The sequence below is a fragment of the Borostomias antarcticus genome (assembly GCF_949987555.1).
Source record: "Borostomias antarcticus genome assembly, chromosome: 33".
In the NCBI taxonomy this organism is placed as follows: Eukaryota; Metazoa; Chordata; class Actinopteri; order Stomiiformes; family Stomiidae; genus Borostomias; species Borostomias antarcticus.
This window is the reverse complement of record NC_140266.1, coordinates 3,535,391-3,554,625: the sequence shown is the minus strand read 5'-3', so window position 1 is coordinate 3,554,625 and position 19,235 is coordinate 3,535,391. Positions and strand designations below refer to the sequence as shown.

General features: G+C 46.1%; 3 protein-coding genes across 5 annotated transcripts in view; 1 reads left to right on the top strand and 2 right to left on the bottom strand.

The window, feature by feature from the left end:
- The window catches only part of mst1 (macrophage stimulating 1), an 8,833-nt gene extending 3,451 nt beyond the window's left edge, over positions 1-5,382 (bottom strand). The window contains exons 1-10 of the mRNA XM_084460533.1: positions 5,071-5,382; positions 4,310-4,454; positions 4,079-4,194; positions 3,837-3,951; positions 2,808-2,944; positions 2,143-2,263; positions 1,643-1,761; positions 780-951; positions 268-398; positions 20-122 (exon numbers count right to left, since the gene is read on the bottom strand). Of these exons, the coding sequence (XP_084316659.1) occupies positions 20-122; positions 268-398; positions 780-951; positions 1,643-1,761; positions 2,143-2,263; positions 2,808-2,944; positions 3,837-3,951; positions 4,079-4,194; positions 4,310-4,454; positions 5,071-5,125 (1,214 nt within the window). The 5' untranslated portion in view covers positions 5,126-5,382. The remainder of the gene's footprint in view (positions 1-19; positions 123-267; positions 399-779; positions 952-1,642; positions 1,762-2,142; positions 2,264-2,807; positions 2,945-3,836; positions 3,952-4,078; positions 4,195-4,309; positions 4,455-5,070) is intronic.
- Positions 5,383-5,720: 338 nt separating this feature from the next.
- Positions 5,721-9,667, top strand: abhd14b (abhydrolase domain containing 14B). Of its 3 annotated transcripts, XR_014631139.1 has the most exons (5): positions 5,743-5,829; positions 6,362-6,582; positions 8,350-8,591; positions 8,779-9,042; positions 9,446-9,667. XR_014631139.1 is itself a non-coding variant. In XM_084460792.1 (4 exons), the coding sequence occupies exons 2-4, from the start codon at positions 6,369-6,371 to the stop codon at positions 8,956-8,958; spliced, it is 636 nt and encodes a 211-aa protein (XP_084316918.1). In that variant the 5' UTR covers positions 5,721-5,759; positions 6,362-6,368; the 3' UTR covers positions 8,959-9,425. The 3 variants fall into 3 exon arrangements, 2 of the variants coding, with proteins under 2 accessions (XP_084316918.1, XP_084316917.1); XM_084460792.1 differs by lacking the exon at positions 9,446-9,667 and having other exon boundaries at positions 5,721-5,759; positions 8,779-9,425; XM_084460791.1 differs by lacking the exon at positions 9,446-9,667 and having other exon boundaries at positions 8,779-9,424.
- A 3,912-nt stretch (positions 9,668-13,579) lies between these two features.
- The window catches only part of cacna2d2a (calcium channel, voltage-dependent, alpha 2/delta subunit 2a), a gene marked incomplete at both ends in the record, with an annotated part of 131,761 nt that continues 126,105 nt past the window's right edge, over positions 13,580-19,235 (bottom strand). The window contains 10 exons of the mRNA XM_084460721.1: positions 13,580-13,702; positions 14,044-14,126; positions 14,946-15,055; positions 16,364-16,487; positions 17,310-17,365; positions 17,492-17,544; positions 17,671-17,823; positions 18,150-18,221; positions 18,565-18,612; positions 18,837-18,925. Coding sequence (XP_084316847.1) covers positions 13,580-13,702; positions 14,044-14,126; positions 14,946-15,055; positions 16,364-16,487; positions 17,310-17,365; positions 17,492-17,544; positions 17,671-17,823; positions 18,150-18,221; positions 18,565-18,612; positions 18,837-18,925 — 911 coding nt within the window. The remainder of the gene's footprint in view (positions 13,703-14,043; positions 14,127-14,945; positions 15,056-16,363; positions 16,488-17,309; positions 17,366-17,491; positions 17,545-17,670; positions 17,824-18,149; positions 18,222-18,564; positions 18,613-18,836; positions 18,926-19,235) is intronic.

The following is a 19,235-nucleotide window of genomic DNA, read 5'->3' as shown; positions in this document are numbered from 1 at the left end:
ACGATCAAGTGTATCATACTTGGTTTTGTGAGGCGTGTTGACACTCCATTTCTGGCAGATGATGCCCTTGCGGGTCTTGCGGACCACGCCCCTGTAGTTTTTACCGTTCTCATGGTAGCAATCTGAGGTCGAGGAAAAACAGGGGAGGCAAAAGAAACATGTGAAGTCATGCCGCTGTCAGTGTGAGGTAGAGCAGAGCCACGGTTGGACGACTGGACCCGGAGCTTTCTCCAGAGGGGTCTGAGCCAGCGGGCGGAGCGTGCCTACCCTCGGCCTCGATGTCGTCCGCGCATCGCTTGATCTGCAAGCACAGCGCCGTCCTCATCTCGGCCACGGACGTGAAACACCACGGAGCCTCCGAGCCGTCTGGGTTGCGACAGTAGTTCTCCTCCAGGCCCCTGGGGGCAGTGTCAGAAACAGCAGAGAGGTTATTACGGTTTGCTTTTGATAGGCTCTGTGCACCAGCTCCACTACTTCCTGAAAGTCACTTGGCATCTTTATTTCCTGTCCAATACGATTGGATTAAGTGATTAATCAGGTGTGCGGCAGACCCAGCGCACACCTGATTAATCACTTAATCCAATCATATAGGACAGGAAATAAAGATGCCAAGTGACCTTCAGGAAGTAGTGGAGCTGGTGCACAGAGCCTATGCGCTCTCAAAGAGGCCATACGCATCCATCCGCTGGGGTCAGCCATCCCTGGCCCCTCCCGCCCCGAAAAAATGTCCGCCCTCCACCTCCCAGCGCCCAGGCGGCTCTCGCTGTCCCGAGGCTTACTTGCATTCGTAGGTGTTTGGGTAGAAAGGGTGCTCGTGGGGGTGCTGGGCGTCCCACCGCTGGCAGGCGATGCCGGAGGTCGTCTCGTTCACCTTCCCCCGGTAGTCCTCTCCACGACCCCGGAAACATTTGGTCGTGTAGCTGAACCGGACGTGCCTCTTTGGAACTACAGCTAGAGAGAGAGAGAGAGAGAGAGAGAGAGAGAGAGAGAGGGAGAGGGAGAGGGAGAGAGAGAGAGGGAGAGAGAGGGAGAGAGAGGGAGAGGGAGAGGGAGAGGGAGAGGGAGAGAGGGAGAGGGAGAGGGAGAGGGAGAGGGAGAGGGAGAGGGAGAGGGAGAGGGAGAGGGAGAGGGAGAGAGGGAGAGAGAGAGAGGGAGAGAGAGATAGAGAGGGAGAGAGAGGGAAGAGAGAGAGAGGGAGAGAGAGGGAGAGGGAGAGAGAGGGCTGAGGTGTGGGGTGGGGCGGCTGTGATTCAGGAGGTAGAGCGGGTCGTCCAATGATCGTAGGGTCAGCGGTTCGAATCCCACCTCCTCCTGTCCACATGTTGAAGTGTCCTCGGGCAAGACACTGAACCCCAAATGACTCCCAATGAGCAGGCGAGCACCTTGCATGGCAGCTGGTATGTGAATGTGTGTGTGAATGTGTGTGTGAATGTGTGTGTGAATGGGTGAATGAGAGGCCATTGTAAAGCGCTTTGGATATAAGTGCTATATAAGTGCAGTCCGTTTACCATTAGGTGTGTGTGTGGTAGTGGGGCAATACTGCAATTACTATAAAGTGTATGTTGTAATGAATGGCCTTGATGATGATGGTGTGTGTGTGTGTGTGTGTGTGTGTGTGTGTGTGTGTGTGTGCCAGTCTTACAGCACTTGCTGATCTCACAGCTCTCCCTCTCGACCGTGGGGTCGGTGGTGTAGCACCAGGGGACCGGGGAGGCGTCGGGGTTCCGGCAGTAGTTGTCGTCAAGGCTCTTATCTGGATACCTGGAACGTACCAGAACCTCCTCACAACACAGCAGAAACATGTCGACCGCTCGGAGATCTCTGAGGCGATACACAGTGGACCGGATACCTACTTGAGGTCTCAGCGCATTAATACATTATCAATAAAAATAAAAATAACATAACATAACATAACATATTATAACATAACATAGCATAGCATAGCATAGCATAGCATAGCATAGCATAGCATAGCATAGCATAGCATAGCATAGCATAACAATACGACATCGACAAGTTCCAGTATGGAGGTAGAGTAAGGCTCCAATGGCAGAAGAGGGTGGTTTAACAAAGGTGAAGAGGTCAACGGAGGGAGCAGCGGCGGTAGAGGCGGAGCTTGATGCCAGCGGGCGGCAGACTTACTTCTCCGGCTGGTAGATGTGCTGCTGAGGAAACTGCTGGTCCCACCTCTGACACTCCCGATCGTTCACAGTGTGGTCAACCTGGCCCCTGTAGTCTTCCCCGTTACATGTGATACACACCTCTGTGGGGTACCACACACACGCACACACACACACACACACACACACACACGCACACACACACACACGCACACACACGCACACACACACACACACGCACACACACACACGCACACGCACACGCACACACGCACACACATACACACACACACACACGCACACACACACACGCACACACACACGCACACACACACACACACACACACGCACACACACACACACACGCACACGCACACACACACACACACACACACACACACACACACACGCACACACACACACACACACACGCACACACACACACACACGCACACACACACACAGTCAATTCGTAAGAAATCTCTTTACAGGGACATCATCTACGGTATGAGCAACTTATGTAAGGCAGACATTCCTTACATAAAAAAATGAAATATATTAAATATTAAAAATATAAAAAGCATCACTAAAAAGCATACTCAACTATGATATAAATGGCATAATCTCTCAAATAATTCATGAGTGCAATCTTTGGACCGTTGCAATATCAGACTAAGTGGAACGTACCATCTTTGCAGTGGGGGATGTTGCAGCTCTCATAGCGCCGTTCCTGGTCAGTGGTGTAGCACCACGGTCCGATGGGATCTCCGTCAGGATTCCTGCAGTAGTTCAGCTCCAAGCCATTACTGGCTGTGGGGGTCCATCTATGACATGCAGGGACAAAGAGAGACACATAAGAGAGACGTACAGTACATACAGTACATGTACGTTAGGGGTCGGCTGTAGCTCAGTTGGTAGAGCGGGTCGTTCAGTGATCGAAGGGTCAGCGGTTCGAATCCCAGCTCCGATTGTCCACATGTCGAAGTGTCCTTGAGCAAGACACCTAACCCCAAATTGCTCCCAATGAGCAGGTTAGCACCTTGCATGGCAGCTACCGCCATTGGTGTGTGAATGTGTGTGAATGGGTGAATGAGAGGCCATTGTAAAGCGCTTTGAGTGCCGCTAAGGTGGAAAAGCGCTATATAAGTGCAGTCCATTTACGTTCAGATAGCTTTGCCTTTTCTATGGTTTGAACTCTTTAAACTCCAATTCTACTGTATACAGTACGGTGTTGGGCAAGCTCATAATAAAAGTAATCACGTTAAGTTCCTGATTACTTTCTCTAAATTGTAATAAGATTACGCTACACTCTGAAAGGTAATCAGATGACTAATTGCTTTCCTTTTGAGCTGCTTCCTAAAACCAGATCATTCCTTATCCGAATCATAGAGGTGCTGATCTAGGGTCAGTTTGGCATTAGATCATAATAGACACAAGAAAATCTGATCCTAGACCAGCACTCTTAGAACATCTCGACCCTGGTGACATAAACAGTCAGTTCAGTCGTGACTGCAGAGACCACATGCACATATCAAGCAAATGTATGTAACTCAAAGTGTGTAACGCGTGTAAGTAACTCAAAGTAATCACATTTTTAGGGTAGTAAATTACTGAAGATTCAAACGTAATCCCTTACTTAGTTACTGGAAAGTAATCTGATTACAGAAATCCGTTACTTTGTAATCAGTTACTCCCAACACTATATAATTTTCTTACCTGTGATCGTGTGGAAACTTGGACCACCACTGTTGACAAGTATGGCCACTTTTCGTTGTGAAAACCTTGCCTCGGTAGTCTTCCCCTTTACCCACGATGCATTTCCTTACATAAACTGGGAATTGTGGGAATGTCAGCCTACTAGTATCAAATCCAGATGCCATACAGGATAACATTTCACAGTATATGTACAAGCGTCTCCACCACATACAATCTGACCTTACTTTGACCAGGGGTCTTACCTTTCTTCTCATAAAGGTCACAGTTCACATTCCTCTTCACCTCCGCGTTACTCCCGTCCTCCACCCACGGCAGCTGTTTACACGTGACGGAGGGGCGGGTCTCATAGTTGAACGCTCTGAGGGGGGGAATGTTCATGACACAATTCATGACATAATTCTTTTGGTTCTATGTCAGCTTAGAACCCTGTTATGTGCCAGTGATCTCTATAAGGGGTCCGGGGGGGGGGGTACCTGCAGTCCAGACTATGTGAGCAGCGCCTGGCACAGTCCTCCAGCGTCAGTCCTGGTAACATCAGGACCCGAGCGGCGTTCCAGGGTGTGGGGACCAGCTCCCTCCCCTCGGAGCGCTGGAAGTCATTCAGGGGGCTACGGTTCCCTGTGGCCACACACAAGCAGCGGAACAAACAGTCCCCTTAGTACCGGGGTGCAGTTTCCCACGGAACACACTTCTGGTTGGAGGTGAACATGTCACAGCCGTGCCCACTGGTACAGTATCTGATCTAGAGTCTGATATACACCATGTTCTAGGGGCACGAATGTAAGTGAGCCCAACTTTTAAATAGGTAGACATGGGCCTGCGTAAACATTCAGTATGACCTTCGGACCTGGATAGAGCAACTCTAGGCCTATTTGTAATGCCGAATGCCCACTGCAGGTAACACTTACACTGCTATTGCAATTATATCAACTTCTCAACTGCTCAGATCTTCTCTTTCTCACTGTTTTGTATATAAAAGGTCTTTACCAATATGCCTGTCATCTTTCCTAATAAGTAGCTATAGGGTTTCAGGCAGTCACATGTGAGGTGACCCAATTAAGGTAGGATTAATTTATAATCATCAAATGTATAATATAATAACAGCAACATTAAATAGATGATGAAATTAGTATCAAAGTTATACCCATATTGAAAGGAGAGTATACAGTAGGCCTACAACTTTTCCTTTGCCTTTTAAATAAAATTAAACAGAGTAAGAGTAATTTTGTTTTACCTGTGACCAAACCTCTCCAAAACGCAAGGAGGATCCAGGGAAGGACCCGGTTCATTGCTTCTGTAAAAGAGGTTGAGAGAGACACTGGACGGAGGACTTTGATTCTCTGTCAACTCTGATTGAACGGTTCCGCTGGTTTGCTTCTGATAAATTGATCAGTCTACCGACCTAACCGACTCCATAAAAGAGAAAACATTGAGAAATCCATGCAAAATGAATTGAAGTGTTTCGAAGTTCAGGGGAAACACAGGATGACATCAATGTAACTAGAGTGAGATTATCTCTTCCACCCACCCACATGTGAACATCCAGGAGCTTAATCAAACACAAGCTTTATCCCCAAACACCACCGATCAATAAGCCTACATTAATCATTAATGAAATGTGGCACATCAGAGAACTCGAGTTCAGACTCAGAAAACGTATTTAAAGTAATGTAAAGGCATAATGCGTCTTTAATTTGTTTAATACAACTGTTAATTGAAATGTTTAATTGCAGGCTGCTTCGTATCAGACCCCGTCCTCCTAAAGAGAAGGTAGTAGTAAGAATACCATGAGATGAACGCTAGACGTCAGTATGGGTCCAAAATGTTTCCAGGTTAAAGTCTAGTCTGTCTGAGTGAACAACTCCTCCCTCTTTGACTGTACAGACTAGTCACTTTCACACCTCTTCCTGACTTCACTTGACGGTAGGATAGTAGAATAGTCTATTTTAAAAATAGAAATAGCTTAGAACCTACCTGATTGCGAAAGTAAAAGGTGAGATCTTATGATGATAAACCGACAGACAACGCAGGCTAGACTGTGATGTAACTTCCTCTTTCAGAACGACTAACTTTTTGTCTGGAAATGATCTTTATTTTGGGGGGTTTTGGCGCACGGTTCATGGACCTTGGGGAGCTTTAATGACGCACAGATCTGAATCACTTCTGAAAATACACGATAGCCTCCACTATTTACTGTATGCATATCAGAAACGCGCAAAAACGTCAGCAGTCGGAATAATTTTCGAATAATATGCATAATTCAGTAGGCCTAGCGAGGTCAATTTCTTGTCTTTCCTGTTTCAACATTTGAATCTGAATGTAACCTATGCATGACAACAGTGGAGTTTGCTAGGTTACTGTAGCCTTAGTGCTAGTGATCTTAATGGTCTTAGATAAATCAGTTTAATTTGACCATAGCCTATGGGATTTTCATTGTTCATTCATCAATGCCATTCTTGGTGAAGTGTGCCCTTTGTTTGCACAATATAATGGTAATTATTCTATTATTGAACTGTCAACTCTAGTTCCAGGATGGCTGCGGTTAAGATGTCGGAGGGGAGCTTAAGCGTAGAGTTGTGCAAGTCCCCTCTGTTCTACAGACAAGCTGAACCGGCCGCGGGCGCCGCTCGGCTCGCCGTCCTGCTCCTGCATGGGGTCCGCTTCTCCTCAGAGAACTGGCTCAACATCGGCACCCTGGAGACCTTAGCCCAGGCCGGGTGTCGAGCCGTGGCCATAGACCTACCAGGTATATAGACCTATCAGATATATAGACCTATCAGGTATATAGACCTACCAGCACATAGACCTACAAGGTATATAGACCTACCAGGCACATAGACCTACCAGGTATATAGACCTACCAGCACATAGACCTACCAGGTATATAGACCTACCAGGTATATAGACCTACCAGGTATATAGACCTACCAGCACATAGACCTACCAGGTATATAGACCTACCAGGTATATAGACCTACCAGCACATAGACCTACCAGATATATAGACCTACCAGGTATATAGACCTACCAGCTATATAGACCTACCAGGTATATAGACCTACCAGGTATATAGACCTACCAGCACATAGACCTACCAGGTATATAGACCTACCAGGTATATAGACCTACCAGCACATAGACCTACCAGGTATATAGACCTACCAGATATATAGACCTACCAGCACATAGACCTACCAGGCACATAGACCTACCAGGTATATAGACCTACCAGCACATAGACCTACCAGATATATAGACCTACCAGGCACATAGACCTACCAGGTATATAGACCTACCAGCACATAGACCTACCAGGTATATAGACCTACCAGGTATATAGACCTACCAGCACATAGACCTACCAGCACATAGACCTACCAGATATATAGACCTATAGACCTACCAGGTATATAGACCTATAGACCTACCAGGTATATAGACCTACCAGCACATAGACCTACCAGCACATAGACCTACCAGATATATAGACCTACCAGGCACATAGACCTACCAGGTATATAGACCTACCAGCACATAGACCTACCAGGTATATAGACCTACCAGGTATATAGACCTACCAGCACATAGACCTACCAGGTATATAGACCTACCAGCACATAGACCTACCAGGTATATAGACCTACCAGCACATAGACCTACCAGATATAGACCTACCAGGTATATAGACCTACCAGACACATAGACCTACCAGACACATAGACCTACCAGCACATAGACCTACCAGGTAAATAGACCTACCAGACACATAGACCTACCAGGTATATAGACCTACCAGGTATATAGACCTACCAGACACATAGACCTACCAGGTATATAGACCTACCAGGTATATAGACCTACCAGGCACATAGACCTACCAGGCACATAGACCTACCAGATATATAGACCTACCAGGTATATAGACCTACCAGGCACATAGACCTACCAGGTATATAGACCTACCAGGTATATAGACCTACCAGGTATATAGACCTACCAGCACATAGACCTACCAGCACATAGACCTACCAGCACATAGACCTACCAGGTATATAGACCTAACAGGTATATAGATCTACCAGGTATATAGACCTACCAGGTATATAGACCTACCAGCACATAGACCTACCAGGTATATAGACCTACCAGGTATATAGACCTACCAGGTATATAGACCTACCAGCACATAGACCTACCAGGTATATAGACCTACCAGGCACATAGACCTACCAGATATATAGACCTACCAGCACATAGACCTACCAGGTATATAGACCTACCAGCACATAGACCTACCAGGCACATAGACCTACCTAACACTATACTGTATGGGTGGATAGGCCAGATGTCTATGGAATTAAATAACAAAAGCTTCAGCAATTACTTTTGTTCTTTGTCTCTGCCCTTACTCCGCGTGAGAGCACTACTCAACAATCCTGGAACCTCCCGTCTTGATCCGGGCCGTGTCTCCCCACCTCTCCCCACCGTGCTCCGCCCCTCCCCCCGCCCCCAGGGCTGGGCCGGTCCCAGCCAGCCGAGCCCCCCGTGGCGCTGGGCCAGCTGGCCCCCGGAGGCTTCCTGAAGCAGGTGTTGGAGGGGCTGCGCCTGGGCCCCGCCGTGGTGGTCAGCCCCTCTCTCAGCGGCAGCTACTCCCTGCCCTTCCTCTTCCAGCACCAGGATCTGGTCCGAGCCTACGTGCCCATCGCTCCCATCTGCACTGAGAAGTTCACCGCTGAGCAGTACAGCACCGTCCAGGTAGGTCTGGCTACTGTACACTAACCCGAACTCCATGCTTGTTTTTACTGTAAGGAGAGTACTTGTGGCTCTACTAGCCGGCACAGACAGATGCCCTCTCTTCAAAACGTACAGTGCGCTCACCCTGCTGCTGGAGGTGACATTAAACGTGACCTTCGTGACCCTAACCCTGACCCTAACCCTCCAGACTCCAGCGCTGATCGTCTACGGAGACCAGGACCATCAGCTTGGAGAAGCCTCCCTGAGCAACCTGAGACATCTGGCCAATCACAAAGTGGTGGTGATGAAAGGGGCGGGACACCCATGTTACCTTGACGACCCAGCCACGTGGCACAAGGCCCTGACGGACTTCCTGCAGACTGTGTGACGTCGTCGGGCGCCGGTGTGATCGGTCCCTGTAGACTTCAGAGATCTGGACTCAAACACTCCTCTCAATGACTCGGAATATCACGTAAAGACTTGAGTTACACTAAATATGTATTGTTAACATACAGATCAGTAACTTGTATTTCAAATATACATACTATTTGTAGGCCTATACATAAATAAAATAAGCTCTTTTTATTCATGACTTGCTATGCTGATATGCAGTAACTTTTGAGCTTGTTCTTGCTAAACTCCAATTATACTTGTGATTGACATGGCCTTTTACAATCTTTTATTTGTGGCGTGATTAATGTTCGTGCAGTGTTGAAAGGAAGCGTTTCAATACAGAAGACACTACACACTGAAATGAAGTGAAAAATATGAACATTATTTAATAACTGATTCTCTGTAATAAACAATTTGAAAATATTTTACAAGGAGTCACGGACACAATATTGTACAAATTTTGCCCTCTTCTTTTTTTTAAGCTTTCATCTGTACAAAAGAATGGAGCGGCATGGACCAATGCCCAGAGAGAAGGAGCTAAGTCATCCACACACACACACACACACACTCACACACACACATACACACACACACACACACAATAAATAAATAAAAGAAAATAAAAAACTGTTTACTTCAGATCTCACACTTCAGCAGTACTGTATTCCTTTTTTTTTTTATACTTCACTTAAAATTGGACTGATTTTACTCTTTTTTTATAACCGTTTTTTTTTTTAAACACATTTGTCAAACATGGTCACATAGCACCAGACTACAGACTACACAATCACATACACGCGCGTCTTTCCCACAGAGACTCACCTACATGGACACGGTAAGGGCAGGGAGGGGCGGGGGAGGGGCTACGTGGAGACCCTCCCTTTGGGGGCGGGCCTTAAAGCAGTCCCCTCCCTCCCACCCCAAGCTGTTCCTTGTTTCTTTTCTCTCTTTTTTTTTGGCAAAAGTAAATTTCTCAAACCACAGAAAACAGACCTGTGTCCTTAAACACTCCGGTGTACCCCGTTGACACACACACACACACACACACACACACACGGTTGTACCCGTGACTCTCAGACCTACTGTTTGACACAGTCCCATTCTGCTCCGTGGAGACCCACACCCTGAGCTCGCCTCTGTCATCCCACCGGTGCACCCTGGGAAACGAAGTCCTTGGCTTACTTCAGTCTAGTGCCGAACAGCTCCCAGCTGTGACAGGGGCGTTTGTGAGTGTGTTTCGGTGCGTGTGTGTGTGTGCTTTGTGCAAAGTATGGGTGGGTGTACAAATGTGTGTGAGTGTTTTTGTGTATCAGCGTGGGTTTTTTGTGTTTACTGTGAGGGGTAGGGATAAGAGAGGAAGCCACAGGGGGTATATTTCCACAGGCTAATGTAGCATTCGTTGACACAGTTCTGTAAATGTAGGCATTGACAGACATAACTAATTGGTTGAATAGCAGAACAGAGACAAACGAATGCCAGTATAGACTGCAACAGAACCTAATTAGGATTGAAATGGCTGACAAAAGCATTGAAAGTTGCCAATTAGAATTCTTCTCAGATTCTCAATTTCAATGGTGCAGCAGTTCCTATACCAGCATGTTTGTCTCTTAACACAATGGTTTAGTTCTCTGTACAGTATATGAGCATGGATGTACAGTTCTCTGTACAGTATATGAGCATGGATGTACAGTTCTCTGTACAGTATATGAGCATGGATGTACAGTTCTCTGTACAGTATATGGGCATGGATGTCTGGAGATGAGGAAACAGAGAAATACGGTGGTGAGGGGTGAAGGACATTGTGACAGTCAGTCTTTTCCAACTTTGAATCTCCAAGCATGAATCAAACAGGTATGTGTACAAGAAACTCATTTTAAACAGATACTGTACTGTACATCCAAATAAAATCATAAAAAAAACAATGTGTAGAGCCCTCCGGACCTTGATCAGATACTCCCTCTCTGAGACGGATCACCTCCCAGAGAGAGATGGATACCTGGAAGCATAACTCTGTGTGCATGCGTGAGTGAGATGGAGAGAGAGAGAGATAGACAGAGAGAAGGAAAGAGAGAGAAAGAGTGAGTGTGTGTGAGAGAGAGAGAGAGAGAGAGAGAACACTGACTTGGAGATTGACAGAACACTAAGGCAATTAGAGAGGCTTTCGTTTGAAACAGAAACACACCGACATATTAAACATTCTTTTAACACCTACGTGAATGCGGGGCCCTCACAGCTCCCCAATGACAACAGTGAGCAAACTGGTCAAGAAAGATTGATTGGATTTTGTTTTGTTTTTTGATAAAAATCCCTTTTTTTTTGTCCATAATAACATTGCGTAACACTTCCATTGTAATAGAAATGACAAACAGCTATGCTATCACAACTGTCATTCCCAAATCCTCTCAACTTTAGTTTAAAAGACATTCCCTTGGAGGGTAAACACAAACAAACATACGTCCATAGACACACACAAACACACACACAGTTCAGGCAGAAACGCAACAATAGCAGTCAGATGGCCCTATAAAGATAGTTCTATTGGCCAGTTAGTGGCTTTATGCTGTAAGTGTAGCTATAGGCGTGTCTATGTACAGGTACTGTACAGTAACTCTATGTGACGGCAGTCGGGGAGCTTTGTAAAGATACGATGACCCAAGCCATTTGGATGACTACATTAACCTACAAGAACTTCAAGCCAAAAGGGTGGCTTCATACAAAGCTACCACAGCTCTATAGCCAATAGATTGGCTCGGTGAAGATCACGTCGCTCCACAGCCAATCAGAGGCATGGCTGCTCTATAAAGATACTATACAGTAGCTCTACTGTACATAGCCAGTGCTGTCCAAAACAAAGTGCATCAAGGCACTACGAAACAAGAGAATGTCTCCTAAACGTGGGAGTCTAATGACATTTCACTTCATATATTGATCAAATGACAGGTACCGTAACAGATTACACCCGGCTGCGTCGCGTCACCGCGTCCGATGGTCTCCGCGGCGCTCGTTTCGTGGGAAATGTAACGTACAGTAAGCCCCGAATCCCCAGCAGCGAATGGTCTGACGTCGAAACAAACAGCATTTGTCAAAGGTAATAGGAACCTGCTTGGGACTACAACAAGATGCTTAGGAGGCAGTCTGAGGAGATATCAGCAGATCTGCTGTGAGAACACAAATAAGGACATGAATACAGTCGTGAGAATATTAGCGTGTTGCCAGAACAGCCGCCACAAGAAGGGGGGGGGGGGGGGGGGGGGGTTGGCCGAGGATGTGTGTCCAGGTCGGAGAGCAGTAGGGTGGAGAACATCAGTCCAGAGAGGTCAGAGAGGTCCAGTGATCATGGGGGAGAACACTACGCACCGCCCACAGCGTTGAGGTCCAGACTCTGGGAGACTGAACACCGACTCGTACTGCCCAGCCGGTCTCATAAACACCACCATAGGCAATTATCAGATCCGTGGGGCTTTCGTTTCAAGCATCATTGGAAAGTTAGCATTTAAAAAGAGTACCTCGATACCAAAACACTGTTTACTCTGAAACCACCATGTTGAGCGAAGCAAGAAGTGTACAAGATGAGTCGGTATTGAGCTACACTTATTTTCATACAGCTTTTCCTAACTCTACATCAGTAGCCTGGATCCCTCTTGCTAATTTGGCTATAAAAATAAGACCACATGAAAGTCTATCTCATTTTGGCAAGAAGTAGAATATAGTGCATAAATAAATTCATGTGTTTTTACATTTTCTAAGCACTTCCTTTTTCAAATGTTAGCCTATAACATGTTTTGAATACTCATCACTTCAACAGTTTATAATTGATATTTTGTACACATGAAAGTTATTTTTTTCTCCTTTCGTTCTTCTTTAACGGTAGCTATAGATGGTCTGAAGCCCCATGATGAGGATGACGACAGAGGGGTGGGACTGAGGGAGTTAGAGGTGGATGAGAGTGAGATAGATACTCTAGATAGATAGATAGATAGATAGATACTGTAGATAGATAGATAGATAGATAGATAGATAGATAGATGGGTTGATGGATAGATAGATAGATAGATAGATAGATAGATAGATAGATAGATAGATAGATAGATAGATAGATGGATGGGTTGATGGATAGATAGATAGATAGATAGATAGATAGATAGATAGATAGATAGATAGATAGATAGATAGATAGATAGATAGATAGATAGATAGATAGATAGATGGAGGAGGCCATGTCTCCTCACCTGTCTGACAAGATGGAGATGAACCCTGTGTCCATGGTGGATAGAGGTCTGTGACGAGGCAGTGTGTGTGTGTGTGTGTGTGTGGGGGGGGGGGGGGCGGGGGCGGGTTCTTCTTCTCTTCTGACACACATATCTTGTGATGATCCTGGCGGAGGCTCCACCCACTCTCCCCGTACGCGAGGGAACTGACCAACGACGTAAAGACCCTGCAAATGTTACTAAGCGACAACAACTGAAGCTAGCTGGACAGCGCAGCACTCAGGGCTTCCACATCGCTGCAACAGGAAGTCCCATTATTACCTATGTCTAGAGCGGGGGGCGGGGCATAGGGGGCGTTAGGGTGGGCAAAGAGCTGGCGGGGGGGTGGGGGGGGAGGGGGGGGTGGAATTAAAGTAGGAGGGGCAGAATATGAGGGCTGGCGAGAGGATAGAGCAGGAGCAGCTGAATGAACAGCAGGGTCGGGACAGAGGGGCGGAAGGAGTGGCCCCGCCCACAGTCTGTTGTGTTCTCCTGGAGAGAGAGAAAGAGAGAGAGAGAGAGAGAGAGAGAGAGAGAATGAGAGAGAGAGAGAGAGAAGGAAGAGCTTAATCTTTCAATCAATCAGCAGCAGCAGATTCTAGTTGTGTTTTTTAGGGGTGGCACTCGGGTCGTACTGCACACTTCTCTGTACATTCATTCTAAGCACACTCATCACTCAGACAGTAGTATATTATAACATGTTATTTCTTTTCTCACAAGTACCCAGTAGTATAATCTAGTAATGCAAAACGTTCTTCCCCTCAGGCCTGCTTCTGTTCCATTCTAACCGCGTGGTCTCAAGTGTCTCATCAGTGTTGTGAGTGGTCTCTTACGTCCTTATTGTAGTCGTAGCAGGACGTGGGGCCCTTCCGATAGCGCGCCGCGCTCACGTCCTCACACGGGTTGGTGTCCTTGACTGGAAGAGGCGTGGCTAAGAAAAATCTACAGAGAACAGGGTCTCTCCATGCAAACGTCATTACCATAAATACATCAATAAAAATAACACATTAACATAACTACACACAACAGGACTTCCCACTGACGGACGACATTTCGCACCAGTGTTAGGGGACTCGCTGTGAACATGGAGATACAGCGCTGGGCCGAGGTAATAATCAAAAGTACAAATTCATTTTATTTCTAAAGTACATGTCATTGTCTAAAAGCTATCAGACCAATTTTCATGAAACTCGGCGGAGGGGCCAGGGAAGAACACATTATATTTTTGAGTGGATCCAAATAACCGGGCGGGTCCATGAATTGAAGCATGTGTGGGAGCGAGAGAGACCCAGCGTTTTGACGGGGGGGGGGGGGGGGTGGGGGGGAGAGAGCCCCGAGGGCATCGAACCATCCACCGCCGGCTGAGACCTGCAGAGGGCGCAGCAGAGCTGCCCGAACACGGTGGCCCATTCACCTCCATTCATTTTTTGGACTTTTGGACGCAGGGGCGAAGAAAATCCCTCTGCTCGCAAAACAACTTTGAGCAAAGCGTTTCACAAACGGCTCAAACGTTGCCTGCCTTTTTTTTCTTTTTTTTTTGCAATTAAAAAAATTACAAATAAAATATCACTTACAGAAGTATTCACTCCCTTTGCTATGACACTCGAAATTAAGCTCAGGTGCATCCTGTTTCCACTTATCATCCTCGAGATGTTTCTACAACTTGACTTGAGTGCACCTGTGGTCAATTCACTTGACTGGACATGTGAGGACAGGTAAGGACAGGTAAGGATACATTCGACCTCCACCTGAGACAGCTTGTCCACCTCACACGTGTTGCACGGCATCTTGTCTGCCACCACAAACAGCAGGTTGGTGTTGTTTATCCTCTTGGCATGGATCATCCTGCCGGGAAACCAGTCTATCAATCGAACTGCTCTTATATATCAACATACAGTATAAACAGTGTATCTAACTCCTCTTATATATCAACATACAGTATAAACAGTCTATCTAACTCCTCTTATATATCAACATACAGTATAAACAGTGTATCTAACTCCTCTTATATATCAACATACAGTATAAACAGTCTATCTAACTCCTCTTATATATCAGCATACAGTATAACAGTATATCTAACTCCTCTTATATATCAACATACAGTATAAACAGTCTATCTAACTCCTCTTATATATCAACATACAGTATAAACAGTATATCTAACTCCTCTTATATATCAACATACAGTATAAACAGTCTATCTAACTCCTCTTATATATCAACATACAGTATATTCAGTATATCTAACTCCTCTTATATATCAACATGCAGTATAAACAGTATATCTAACTCCTCTTATATATCAACATACAGTATAAACAGTCTATCTAACTCCTCTTATATATCAACATACAGTATAAACAGTCTATCTAACTCCTCTTATATATCAACATACAGTATAAACAGTCTATCTAACTCCTCTTATATATCAACATACAGTATAATAGTATATCTAACTCCTCTTATATATCAACATACAGTATAAACAGTATATCTAACTTCTCTTATATATCAACATACAGTATAACAGTATATCTAACTCCTCTTATATATCAACATACAGTATAAAGAGTATATCTAACTTCTCTTATATATCAACATACAGTATAAACAGTATATCTAACTCCTCTTATATATCAACATACAGTATTAACAAATTATACGTGGGTGCCCCGTGCACAGCTCGCTCAGTTCTTGGTGCAGGTGAAATCAGGATAATCCGATAATTCAAGTAGGAAGGAGTCACCGCGACACAAGGCTGGTAATTCCGTACTTTTATTAATTAAAAGAAACGAACAACGCGTTTCGCCTATGGCTTCATCAGGTTCGTGAACCTGATGAAGCCATAGGCGAAACGCGTTGTTCGTTTCTTTTAATTAATAAAAGTACGGAATTACCAGCCTTGTGTCGCGGTGACTCCTTCCTACTTGAAATACAGTATTAACAGTCTATCTAACTCACTGTTGGATGAGGCTCAAGGGTTAGGGTTAAGGGTAATTGATCTAATGATACAGTATGACCATTTCATTTACAGTACTATGCAATTTATCATCATCAGTGCTCATTAGCTCAGACGGGAATATCAACTGTGCTTTCCGTGTGTGTTTGGGTAAGTGTGTGTGTGTGTGTGTGTGTGTGTTCTAAGTGCACCTGGAACAGTTGCCGCAGTCTTGCAGCATGTCGTAGGAGCTGGAGATGTTACTGAAGTAGAACTGGGTCTGTATCGTCACACAGCTGGTCTCTCTGGAGTCCATGCCTTCCGCCTCCACCTCATCTAGGGTAGACACACACACACACACACACACACACACACACACACACACACACACACACACACACACACACACACACACACACACACACACACAGATCTTTATTTGAATACAGAAACAACCATGTGGTATTTACTTATTGTCCCCCACCCGGTGACAGCCGAAGTTTTTGACTTTAGTTTGGCCGGTGTCATGTCGTCCGTCAGTGAGTGACTCAGTCAGTCCCCCCGTAGTACCAGAACCCACCACAAGAAGGGAGCCTTTCCAATGCATTTTTCCACTGACAAGTAGCCTACATTTAGATTTTTACATCAAAAACTATGCTTGGTGCCTCAGTATAGTCTCCGACAATTTTACTCGGGAAACCATTTAGTTTCTACATCCGCAGAGAGTAGAGCTTGAGGTGTTTAGTAGCACTAGATATGTCTGTATTTCAACATTCATTATAGAACTTTAGACCATACAGGTGCATGGACTTGTTCAACAACTAGCGAATGTTGTGTCTAAAGGTCACACCTCTCGTTTCCAGATTGCCGGCATGCTATATAAAATCACACATTATGCCGTCTTTCTTTGGTTCATTATAAACAAACAAAGCCAGAAAATGGAGGTGTCTTCTATATGGTAATATAGTGGAATCTCTGTATAAAAACGCCTAGTGAGACGCAGGGGGCTTGACACCACAAGGGAACATGCATAATGGGTGGGGGACAGCATGTTTACATGTGTACAGTCTTGTATTCTATAGAGAGAACATTCATGTAGGATAAACATATTGGGGCGTCTGTGGTGGGCAGATATCAGAACATCTGAGCTCTCTGTACCCGTGATGAACCAGCTGTGATAGGCCATCCCATAGAGAAGCTGCTGGAACAGGGACCTGGAGTAGAGAGAGAGAGAGAGAGAGAGAGTTGTGAAGAACACATCGGTTTGAAAGCTACGCTCTATAACGCGTGTGAATACGCCGTTACGCGTTGAGCCACAAGCGAGTCCGGCCTCGTCTTACCAGGCGGCGGCGGACGTCCACCACGCCACGTTCACGAACTCCGCCACGGTGGGCTGAGCAAGAGAGGAGAGAGAGAGGAGCAGAGTGAGAGACACGTCCACACCAGGGAAACTGGACATTCGGTGTCACTCGCTGGGGTCACCCTCCCTCATGTTTGCCCCCCCCGGTCGGACCCTTACCACGAACACCCCTCTGGGGGCGGCGCCGGTGTTGCTGCTCTGGACAGGAGCGCACACAGACTGGTAGTCGAACGACCGCTTGCGGTTGTAGAAGGAGTTGTTGTAGAGGGCGTGCATGAGGTAGGGGTCCACCTCCCCGAAGAACATGCCGATCTGGAGGGGGGGGGGGGGACGGGGGGGGGGACAGCGCGGTCAGCGCACAGGCCGGACGCACAGAGATACCGCAGCAACTATTGTATTTTTGATTGCTATTCTTTCACTTTGCCTTCAGCACTAGATTATGCTCTCAGTCACTTGTTTTAGAAAGAAGATGTACTTGTGAGTTCTGGCGAGTAGTAGTACATCGGCTTTTCCTACGTTAAATGCAATCATTGCTAGTTGCTTTGGATAAAAGCGTCTGCTAAATGACTGTAGTGTAAATATAATGTCATGTGAATGGATAGCCGCGTATGGGCGGGGTCAGTCGTGGGCGGGGTCACCTTGCCCCAGTGGTCCTTCTGATTGGACATGATGAGGAATCCACCGTCGTCAACCAGGTAACAGAGCAGGTCCTAGACACCGAGAGAGAGCATCAGCTGTGAAGAGGAGGCTGAGCAAAGACAAGTCTAAAAGACGTCTTTTAGATGTCTTTTTTGTCTTTTTCGGACGTCCAAAGACATCCAATTAGGAGCCAGAATGAATGTTTTTTTTTTTTACGTTCAGATATTGAACCCGTTCTGCATGTCCACAGACGTACAAATGGGGTTCTGGACGACGGACGTTATTAAGATCTGAACGTCTCCCTGACGTTGCGTGTTTGCTGGTGGTATCGAGAACTACAAGACAGATAGATAGAGAACTACAAGACAGACGTCCATGTCCGGTCACACAGAGCGGTCTGGCTCGGGGTCTTACGTCACTGTTGACCTCGCAGTCCATCTCACAGCCGCCGGAGAGTCCACACTGCTGAAGAGGACCAAAGGTCAAATCAGCTAAGCAGAAATGCGCGTCACCCGTACAGTGTATAGGCATGTGTTAGCGTGTACAATAGGCAAGAGTGTGCATGTGTGTGTGTGAGTGTGCGCACATCCTTGTGGTTAATGTTTGCAATGTATCATTATTACTATTATTCTTGTTATTATTACTATTATTATTATTGTTATGACTATTATTATCATCTGTAGTACCGTATTTGTTGATGCTTTGTCGGTATGGTTGCTGGCTAGGATCTTAAACTTGTCCAGCCAGGCTTCAAGGTCCAGCTTCACTCCAACCACTAGTGATGCATTAGAGACAGACAGACAGACAGACAGACAGACATACACAGACAGACAGACAGGCAGACAGACAGACAGACAGACAGACAGACAGACAGACAGGCAGACAGACAGACAGACAGACAGGCAAACAGACAGACAGGCAGACAGACAGACAGAGAAAAGGGTGAACATTTTTCTTTTACTCTGACAATTGTCTTTCCTTTCCTTTCCGGTCACTGCATCCCCCCCCCCCAGAGGTCGTAGAGGTCCACCTGCTGGTTTGATAGTCTTCCCCCCCCCCCCCGCCCGAGAGGTCGTAGAGGTCCA

What these genes read in the sequence shown, in the direction of transcription:
- abhd14b (XM_084460792.1), top strand. Translation starts at nt 6,369, where the DNA reads ATGGCTGCGGTTAAGATGTCGGAGGGGAGCTTAAGCGTAGAGTTGTGC. An exon ending in CGTGGCCATAGACCTACCAG is followed by an intron (nt 6,583 to 8,349) that starts GTATATAGACCT and finishes CCCCGCCCCCAG; the next exon opens with GGCTGGGCCGGTCCCAGCCA. An exon ending in AGCAGTACAGCACCGTCCAG is followed by an intron (nt 8,592 to 8,778) that starts GTAGGTCTGGCT and finishes CTAACCCTCCAG; the next exon opens with ACTCCAGCGCTGATCGTCTA.